This window comes from Barbatula barbatula (genome assembly GCF_947034865.1).
Source record: "Barbatula barbatula genome assembly, chromosome: 7".
In the NCBI taxonomy this organism is placed as follows: Eukaryota; Metazoa; Chordata; class Actinopteri; order Cypriniformes; family Nemacheilidae; genus Barbatula; species Barbatula barbatula.
Genome location: NC_136770.1, coordinates 24799217 through 24809826, shown reverse-complemented (window position 1 = coordinate 24809826; position 10610 = coordinate 24799217). Strand labels below are relative to the sequence as shown.

General features: G+C 38.4%; 2 protein-coding genes across 2 annotated transcripts; one reads left to right on the top strand and one right to left on the bottom strand.

The window, feature by feature from the left end:
• Positions 1-458: 458 nt before the first annotated feature.
• Positions 459-3803, top strand: nat8l2 (N-acetyltransferase 8-like 2). The gene is made up of 2 exons (XM_079460587.1): positions 459-539; positions 1443-3803. Coding segments are annotated over exons 1-2 (681 nt in total). The 5' UTR covers positions 459-538; the 3' UTR covers positions 2123-3803.
• Positions 3804-5094: 1291 nt separating this feature from the next.
• On the bottom strand, positions 5095-9953 carry cyp24a1 (cytochrome P450, family 24, subfamily A, polypeptide 1). Its single transcript, XM_079460752.1, has 12 exons — positions 9422-9953; positions 8862-9052; positions 8677-8770; positions 8492-8585; positions 8204-8295; positions 7828-7939; positions 7213-7358; positions 6917-7083; positions 6300-6378; positions 5880-6077; positions 5669-5780; positions 5095-5536 (listed from the first exon to the last, which is right to left on the bottom strand). The coding sequence occupies exons 1-11, from the start codon at positions 9650-9652 to the stop codon at positions 5670-5672; spliced, it is 1515 nt and encodes a 504-aa protein (XP_079316878.1). The 5' UTR covers positions 9653-9953; the 3' UTR covers positions 5095-5536; position 5669.
• Positions 9954-10610: the final 657 nt, after the last annotated feature.

Sequence of the window (10610 nt, the reverse complement as noted above, 5' to 3'; positions counted from 1 at the left end):
ATCACTACTTTTGGGAAGATCATTGTCATGGTTTTGTCATGTGATGCATAAATAGAAAAACAGGCTCACATCCCGATATGCCACTATAGATGATATAGATCATATGGTATGCCTACTTTGATGTATACCACTGTCATTTATGGTTAACATATTCACAGGTTGGTGATAAGTCATCTAAAAGTTAACCTCAATGCACACACTGTTTAAAGACCTCAAAGAATACAGTGTTTTATATGGTCACAACAGCACAGCGTTACTACTGTACGGTAGTTCCAGGCAGCTTTCAGCGACGTCATCTCAAGTGGAGAGACTCTTCAGTCACACTCGGCTGTCTGTCTGAAATATTTTCATGTAGTTGAAAGAAACTGGCTTTAAACGATAAAAACGACCCTGCAGTACAGATCCTAGACGCGTGTGAACTTTGAACTGATGTTTTATGACGCTGACGCAGCACTTGTGTCATGTGATTAAAAGTAGCCTGCAAGTTCTAACAGACTCGAGAGGAGCGTCGATTCAGAACAAGGACATAATATCAAACAGTGAGTAATAAACATATTATCTATCTATCTATCTATCTATCTATCTATCTATCTATCTATCTATCTATCTATCTATCTATCTATCTATCTATCTATCTATCTATCTATCTATCTATCTATCTATCTATCTATCTATCTATGATAGATAAAAAGTGCGTGTATTTTGTGTTAACGCAAAAATAAGAATTCGGTCTTCGTCACATTGTGGCGTTTTTAGGAAAAGCAGTCAGATGATTAATAACCTTTCGCCGTCGATCTCCAGACAGTCATTAAGGCTTGCACACACTATTACAAAATCATATCGTAGCATTTGTTTGAGAAAGAGACTGAATTTTAAGTCCGTTATACTTTAATCTGAAGACTTGCCTTCGTAGTTCGTGCTGTTTATTCAACTCAGTTCCCGCGTCCTCCGCGGCTTCCTCATTTGGTGCAACGTTACTTCCGGAAAGCCTCCTATATTATATCAAAATACGTGTCTCTTTTTATATACGAGAAAGTGCACATTTTCGTTAAGGATCTGCTCACCCCTTCTTTTAAAATAAAAAATTATTTGTTTGATTAAATAAATATTTAATTATAGATTGAAATGATAATTATTAGATTCAAATTATTAGATTTAAAAAAGCACATTTTAGCAGAGACCTAAGAACAGTATAGATATGTGCGTTTGTGTGTTTAAGCGTGACTTTATTTTAAAAGTATGAACTTACACGTACATACAAATAGATAGGCATAAAGCATTTCAGAGTAAAACAGCTTTTCTTGCTTTGTTGTGTTATTTCAAAAGTCTAACGATCTTCTCTGTTGTTTCTCTTTGTATTTTGTACGCAGACATACACTACATATACAGTATACATAAGGAGTATTTGAATAATTTCTTTGCACTTCTTTCTCTCTCACTAGTGCAGATTGTGGTCCGGCGATATGAGCCTTCTGACAAAGAGGCTGTTGAAACGTTATACAGAGATGGAATTGAGGAGCACATCAATCCTGCGTTCATGTTTGCCATGACCCGGCCTCTATACATCACTATAAGTCTGTTCATTTACATTGGTTCTTATGTGATGGGTGGACAGTCTGTTATTCTGGCCCTCATATCAGGAGGAGCTTGGGTTGGCCTGATTTACTTCTGTTGCGATGAGTTCTACTCAGGATATGTCCGAGAGAGACTACACACGGACATGGGAGACATCCCGGGTCACTATCTCAGCCATCCAGACAACTGCTTCTGGGTTGCTGAAGCCGAGATGGACGGCAGACCAGAGATTTTGGGTATGGTGGCTGTGGAAAGCCAAAGCGACGGCGACGGAAAGAAGTATGGAGAGCTTTTACGAATGAATGTGTCGTCCAGATGTCGCCGCGCTGGTCTCGGTAAACGGTTGGCTAAAACTGTGGAAGACTTCTGTAGGGAACGTGGCTTCTGGAAGATCATACTGTCCACTTCTTCTACTCAGAGAGCAGCCGAGGAACTGTACTACAAGATGGGCTTTAAACTCACCCTGGTTAATACTCGATCTGAGTGCCCTCAGTGGATGGTCTGGATCACGCAAGCAAAGATTCTGTACATGGAGAAGGTCATGTGATCATTGACTGCAGGTTAATACACACCTGAGCTTTGTGTCTTGATGGTTTAATGTCAAATCTCATCAGTAGATGGGTTATGAGATGAAGCCAAATGATTTCCCTTTACAAAAAAAACATGTCTACATGATCTGACCATGAAAATGATTTTATTGGATTTAGGGGCGGTTTCCCACACAGGGATTGGCTTAAAACAGGACATGGACTAAGTTAAATGAGAAAGTTTCAAGTTGTCTTGAAACGGAAGTAGCGATTGTCTTTTTCCGCATCGTGTGACATATAACCGAGTGGAAACAACTTCTGAAATGAGAAGAAATATAGGGCGGGACTTGATTTCATTCCCCGACAACTGATTGGATCGTCAGAAGGTGAAAGATTTGAGCGTCAGTTTGCAATCTGTCAGTCATTGTAGCCCCGCCCTCTCGCCATTCCACATGACCAGAAGTGAAGAGAGGTCAACGTTTTAGATTAAAGATTACAGGTGCAACTTTTTTTTAAAATAATGATGTACACAGATGGATAATTTATAAAAAAAATACTTCAACACTGTGTAAAACAATTAGAATGATCATTTGTTATTTCATGCCGACTTTAAAGCAGTTTTTACAATCACGCCTCGCAAAAGAGCAAAAAACAAGGCACTTATGTATTTTAAAATATGTCATTGGAATCTATTATCAGTTTTGTCTGGGAAACCGCTCCTTAATGTTGGTAAGGTTGATGTTGACGTTCGGGACACAAGAATAACTTTTTTATTTAGCTGTTCACAATCATAGTTAAATCATTCTACTTTTTTAGCGCTTGCTATTAAACATATTTAAACACAATTTGATGAAAGATTTTACACTTTTAAATTAAAATCTGTTTTCTTAGTAATTTTTTGCTTGTCAAGCAACAGATAATGTATTATTAATTATTACAGGACTAAGCCCAATGGAAGCTCATTTAACCCTTTCAATCTATGAATTACTGTTTGACATCCACAGTCAGGATGTTTATAGTGCACGAAAAATATACATATAATATACACGAAACATACATAATGTTCAAATAAACTCTCTTGAGGAGACAGACCCTTTAAAAGCACTAGTGTAAATATAACATGACTTGACATACCAGCACCAGTTTATTATCAATTGAATTTTCTCAAAATCTTGTTTATCTTTGTGGAAACCTTGTGTAACATAAGAAATGTCCCGAAAAACAAATCAAGGCATTCTGTCCTGTATGTTACAGTAATAATGGCAGTTTTAAATCAGCTCTTCTGCTGTGCTTCCTGGTGGACACTAGGGGGAGACATTGACTTCAGGATGCTATTATTAGAACCACAGGTATATGGAAACAGAGACTGACATGAATCATCTCCTTTTGCATCTCACCTTCATGCAATATGTACTATACCTCTATATAGTAATATACTATGTGTGTTTTGTATGATGTAGTTCAAGCAAGTAATACAGTTTCCATTTTATAGTTACGCTTAGCTCTAAAATATTTCATGCCCTAGAAAAAATTCTTTTTGGGAAAATAACCAGTTTTGAAAAGCCATGGAGAGTTTCTTTTCAAAACTGTCTTCACGTTGTGAAAATTGAAAATGAACAAGTACACAAATATTTAGGGAAACATGACCCTTTTATTAAAGCCACAGCACTTTTTTAAACTAGTAATATAAACATTTGGCTTTATTGCATGGCTCTGTGTTGCTGTTTGTTTTGCGATTCGTAGGTGAATGACACTGGCCACGAGCCAGAGTAAAGAGACGTTGGGAAAGCAGGGTTAAAGTTACAGTAGTCGCTGTTATATCACTTGGCAATGTTTATGTGTGCTTTTCTGTCAAAACATCAGGTTCATCGCTTGTGAAAGAGCTGAACATCATGTCACTATTGAATCTGTGTTAATCCAATGTCAGCTGACTAGCTCAGAGCAACCAATTAATGCGAAGTCCCGCCCACTCAAAAATACATTGACATGGAGTCATTTAGCAGACGCTTTTTAAAAAAGCGTCATACACAGAGTTCAGGGAGCAATAAGCGATATGTCACTTCATATGCCCCATGCAGAACAGAGGAGATGGGATATTTTCCAAAAGGTTGACAGAAAATCAAAAAAGAAGGCGCCCTGATAGATCTGATAGATTGTGCTTGTTATTGATCCAAAAAGATACCGTTGTGTTCTTGACATCTTGTTCATATGCCGAAACTGATAGATCTAACTATCCTGCAGACTTGGATGTCACAGCAGGCAGGAGACGAAGTGATGTTATAATAATTAAATGAACAAAGTTTATTGTTGAGAGAAAACATTACGTTCTTACTCTGTCTAGACTTCACTCTCTCTGAACTTCGTCTTAACAGAAACACATTGAGCAGGTGTTATTATACCAACATAGTGTTGAAAATGAGTGTAAAGAGATAAATGAAATGATAGAAATAGATATAATCTACAACTAATAAAGTAAATATATAGCTAAATTATTAAAAATAATATAGAATAAAAAGGAATAAGAAATTAAACAACACAAAAAGTATGTCTATCATCATCTTTAGGAAATACACACACACAAACAGGTCACTTTTAAGAAATTCGGATCCTACAATCTGTCAGCCCAAAGCAGGATTTGCTTTATAAATAATGTTTTAACTGATTTTATATTCTTTGCTGTATTATTATTCTACAAGCCAAACTTTACCAATATCATATTTTTGTAGCACAAAACAATGTTCTTATCAAAGGAGGTATAACATGAATGTAAGATGTAAAATAATCTGGATTTGAGTAAATTTGATCAGAAATGTTTGATTTGATATCGAGATCTTTAATAATATTGACTTTTGATTGTAGACTCTTAATTTGTGAGAATTCTAAACTCGCTGTTTCATCTCATTGGTGTCCCGGAGAAATCTCATCTCTGCTTTTTCTTGATTATGGGATGGGAGTCCGGTGCATTTGTAGAAAATGACTCATGCACACAAGTATCAGAACATTTTTTATTCAGAAACCAAACAGTCATTTATTTTCTTCTCAAACAATTCCATAAACACTTTGTTCTGCCGTGCATTTAAATAAAATAATTGTATGTACAACATTTCTACAAAATGTTTTTATTAAAAAAAGGTCTAAACATTTTTACATACTGTACATGGAACGATTTCAGTGCTAAATATTTCATAGAATGATAATTTAAAGTTTAGCAGCTATTTAAAATAAAACTTTAAATATTTGACTTAAACACTTATCTTCTTCAACTAAATAAATATGAGAATCATATTCACTACTTAAAACTACATTTACTGTGGTAAAAACGATATACTTTATGGTATGAGGTATATGTCTGATACATTGTATTGGACAGCAGCATAAGGCGGTTTGGATCCATCGATGTGGCATCATCCCTTGAGGTTATATCGGTAAGCAATCTGTAAAAATAAAAATCAAGATTGAATATAAAGAAGAAACATATTCTGATATAAACAGCGGAAGACCAAACGTGAATGCTATGCATACTTTAAATAAAACATTTCATTGTAAAGTTAATCTTATTTCATTACCTCATCGAGGGATAAAAGCCACTGGAAGCTCTCGACTAGGAACCAGCGTCCCAGAATGCCACGCTTCAACTGGCTCATGATCTGTGGCCACAATCTCATAGTCACGCAGAATCTGTGATAAAATACACAACAAACAAAATGTAAATATGAGCCACATGATTCTAACACATAATATTACACATAATCTGACTGCATTGAAAAGTCAACGTACCCAACACAAACCCAACTGGATCTGCAGTTCGGCAAGACGCCGGCCGATGCACATTCTCTTTCCGATGCCGAAGGGCACGTGACTGAACGGGTTGATGGAGTTCTTCTTGTGAAGCCAGCGCTCGGGTCTGAACTGCTTTCCATTGTCAAAATATTCCTCGTTGGAACCCAAAGCCTGACTGTTGATCATCAGAACCGTCTGAGAACATGAAGATGAGAGTTAAACAGATTCCACTCCAATGATTTATTAGGTAAAGAGTGGATTGCAAAATTCATTTCATCAAGATTCATTTTTAAATTAGAGAGGCCTTTAAACTAACAGACATGAACTTAAAGCCACAAAAACACTTAAAGTATGAGTTCGTCCGGGTGTAATGACAACATAAGGCGCAGTAAAAGAGAAAACTCGTGAAATACTTACGCCCTTAGGTAAAGTATAATCGCCCAGCACTGTGTCTTTGTCTAAAGTTCGGCTGGTGAAGGGGATGGAGGGTGTAAGTCTGTAAGAAAGAGAGAAAACAACGCTGAACCTCTGCTGTAATCGGCGAGGTATGAGGCTAAAGCAAGTCAGAGAGAAATAATCCCACAAAAACACTTTCAACATTCCAGCACAACTCTCTGTAAAGCATGACTGTCACCTGAATGGAAGAAAAGCGTGATGGTAAAAACACGACTGAGCTCATGTTTTTCAGTGGTTTTTAAACTCAGCTGACTGAATTTGAATGACCCGTCTAATCTACTGGGTTCAGATGAGGTAAGAGTAGAAAAACGTACACAAATTACAGTAATGCAAAAATCTGGATTTGAATAAATGAGAAACGTTTGAGTTGAGATCTTCAATCATATTGACTTTTGATGACAAATCTGAGCTCAGTATGACACATTGTTGTTCTTCTGAAACCTCTTTATCTCAGGAGAAATATCTGAGACTTAAGAAAACATTTCTATTTTCTCTCCGTTTTTTCATTGATGTAATTGTGATATTAAAGAGATCTCATCTGTGATTTGTCTTTCTTTTGGGATGTCACGTCTGCTCACCTCATAGACTCCTTCAGACAGGCTTTGAGGTAAGGCATATTCTTGATGTGCTCGGCGCACGGCGTCTGTCCGACCGGAACCGTGTCTTGAATCTCCTTCAGAAGTTTTCCTTGTGCGCAGGGGTTACGCGAGAGGTTGAAAATAGCCCACAGCATGCTATTGGCCGTCTGAAACAGGAAAACGGGGATTTGTGAGGTCAGTTTGGATCAGACTTATCTGCTTGATCAAACTAAGCTCTGTGACGTTCATTCTTCAAACAGAACAAAGACTGATCTGTGACTTGTGTTCGTACGTACCGTCTCCACTCCTCCGACCTGGAGCTCTGTTGTGGCGGCATACAGCTCTTTCTTGGTGAGGTGGTTCTGATGGTAGATGTCACAGAGGAAATCTTCGGCCTTTCCATCTGACTGTCTATTCAACTTCTTGTCGATGTAAATTTTTGCTGTTAAGACGAAAGAAAGTTGCATTTTTTTATTCAGTTATTACTACACAATCATATTAAGTTCCCAAAAGTGCCACCGTGATACCATTGTATTTCTCCCTGTTAGTACTTTTGGGGTGTTTTCTGTGTGTGTTTTGGACAGGAAAGTGAAGTGTACCCTCGGTATGTGTGAATGCTGACAGAAATGGAGTCAACAGCCACACAACAATCTGTGAGTAATTCAACATTCCTCCCCAACCCTCCCTCTCCTTTACTACAAATATTTGTCTGGATTCTACTGCATTCAGGTCACTGCGTTTACTACAAAGGTTTACTCTCTCTCTCTCTCACTCTCTCGCTCTACACACATGGATCTGCCGTGGGGTACGAAAGAGGGGGGTCGGACCAATAAGCAGTTCACCTGACTGAAAATGTGCTTTGAAACACTTTTGTGGGTCACACGTCATTCGATTAAGGAACCCTGCAGTACCTGTGCTAAAAATACAGTCCCAGGCCTCCGTGTGGTCCTGCCATGTTTTTGTGTTCAGGCTTTTATGGAGCTCCACCGGCGTCACCATCATGGTTCCAAAGGTGCTCATCATCTGAAAAGGAGAGAACGGTGGACACGCTCAGACAAACAGTTTACGGGGCCAATTCTGAATGTTTCTGGCAGCTGGGACGGGTGGCGGAACGCGATGCGTGTCCTGTTTTCGGTGAACCCACTGAACTATGAACTGTTTGTGGCTTTGCAAATTTGCATTGCCAAACCACAGACCCAGCCGTATCAGAGGACGCCTCAGATAAAGCTTATCTCAGCAAATTCACAGATCAAACTATTAATGGGGTCGAAGAGGTGATCAATTTACCGTCTTTATTGCCGCGATAAAATTCATGGCTTCCTCGCTGATGCTTTCTTGCAGGAGACCAAAGCGTTTGTCATAGAGCACATAGCAAATAGCTGTAATGACAGAAAGAGAGAAACACTTTTAATACATTTTACACACGTGTATCACACTTATAGTCTTAAAAATAAAGAGTAAAAATGTATGTTCTCAGTGCACTGGTGTTACATTGAATTCAGAAACTTGTCTGACGTGAAATCACTTTTTAAAGCTTCATAAAAACACAAATACTTTGTGGCAAAGAAAACTCACTTTCAAAGGACCACTTGTTGAGTTCACAATACAAATCATTGATCCGTCCGTTGACATGAGCGTTTCCAATCCTCTTTATCAAATCTGCCGAAACCTTTAAATAGAAACAACAATCATTTGTGTACACTTCAGTGTATATTATAGTAAGATAGACATTTATGAAAAAAAGCTTTTCTTTAACTCACTTCATTGATTTTGCCGTCCAGCTTCATGACTTCACTTGGCTTCATTAACTTTTGTTGAAATGCGCTGCGCACGCGCTGCCAGTCTTTCCCTTCCCTGCGCGTGCACAAGTTTATACTTTAAATTACATAAAGATCTAGAGACAAAATGCACTAGAATACACTTGTGATTAAACAGGAATATTTACAATATCAGCAGCCCATAAGCCTCGTCTCGCATGTCTCTGTAAGCTTTCCAGGGTTTGATCTCCAGTCTCTGAGGATAGCTGCTCTCTTTGCGGTAAAGCGCCTCTAATAAACACGGAGAGCCGATGTGAACCGACTCAAAAGATCCGAGTTTCATCCGGAAGATCTTCCCAAACTTCTTATGGTAATCGATCTGAGGAGGAAAAGGGAAAAAGTTCACATAAAGTGTATTAAAAGAATAATATGCAAACTAATACAAGTATTGTAATACATTATACAAATAAAATAGGTATAAACATTAATCCGTTTTATTCCTATAGCACTTTTTACAGAAAGTACATATTAGCGATTCCAGTTTCCACAGAAATGGGACGTAAAATAGTAAAATTATGGAATCGAAAAAACGCGCAACGATGACATAAATAATACAATGCATTCTTTTTGAGAGAAGATTGTTTCATACTAAATGAAAGTATGCTTTTCAAAGAAATAAACAGGCAAATGGAAAACAAGGCTCATAAAAATAAATTTTTGTAATATTATTATTTAAAGTGTCTCATACCAGCGCCTCGTGTTGTCTCTTTAGACCTCCTTTCCGCAGGAGCTCGATGAGGCTGCCGAACACCGGCCAGTTAGTTGGTCCAGGGATGGACTGGAGGCTGTGAGGGCAGTGCTTGCTCGGCACAGCATCCTTGGAGTCCAGCACACATACAGATGTTGTGGTCTTACACTGCTGATGCCCCACGGGCTTCTTCTTCAGCAGCTCCAGAGTCTTACGGATCTGCGTTCTCATCTTTATGCGTGCGTAAAAGGGTTTCTCTTAGATGACTTACATCTTGCCACAATATATATACCCTCGTCCGTGTTTATCTCGGTCGGACGCTGCGACCAATCAGGAGTCGTGTGTAGATGTCGAGCCCACCATTAATTTATGGATCCACGTTGGTAAGTATCGCATGACCCCGCGTAAACCGGGGAAGTGCCCTCGAACGCGCTTTATAAATAAACAAAAAAGGGGGTGACGCGGTTCGCTTTAAACTGCCCTGGCTCATGAAATGGGAACAACCTTAACTTCTCTCTCTCTCTGAGTCAATAGCTACTACGACCACGATTCGCCAATTTGCGTAATTTGCTCAAGAGCTGCTGTGTGCACTTGTGGCCAAATGCGCGCGACACTCACAATTGTTTGCATTTGCGCGCTCGGGCCATAAAACCCAAACCGCAAATTGTGGAATTTCATTGATAATGTCTCCACATCTTTATGATGTCTCGTTATTAATGTACCACATTGTTCTCCTCACAAACTGTATGATGGTATTTCACAGATAACGTGCAAGCTTTGTTTATCCAACATCAAGATTAGTGGTTAAATGCAAATCTATAATATATTTATTTCCATAAGTCACAAATATAAGGTCAATATGAAGAATGGAAGACAAAATGGTCTCTAATTATGTTACTCTGGTAAATTTAAGGACCAGCTTCAGACCATGTTGCTAACGTGTGTATCGTATGACCCATGATGTTTGAGTATAAAATTAGCCATGGTACACAGTGTAGGCCTATGATGAAAACATAAGCTCCCATATGAACTTAAGACCCTCTGGTAATCAAGACACATGACATAGTATAGTTTTACAAAACTAGAGATATGTGGTACAGTAAACATGTTGACTCATAGCACACATAAATCATGTTTAGATAACCTTGAACTCTCTGGATGCTAGTAACCAAGTTGTGTCCGCCAAAGT

Excerpts from the sequence above, each read along its gene's own strand:
- cyp24a1 (XM_079460752.1), bottom strand. The coding sequence starts at position 9,652 with ATGAGAACGCAGATCCGTAAGACTCTGGAGCTGCTGAAGAAGAAGCCC. Across the intron at positions 8,586-8,676 it reads TGGACGGCAAAATCAATGAA|GTTTCGGCAGATTTGATAAA; the intron begins GTGAGTTAAAGA and ends TTCTATTTAAAG. Across the intron at positions 5,781-5,879 it reads TCCAGTTGGGTTTGTGTTGG|ATTCTGCGTGACTATGAGAT; the intron begins GTACGTTGACTT and ends ATTTTATCACAG.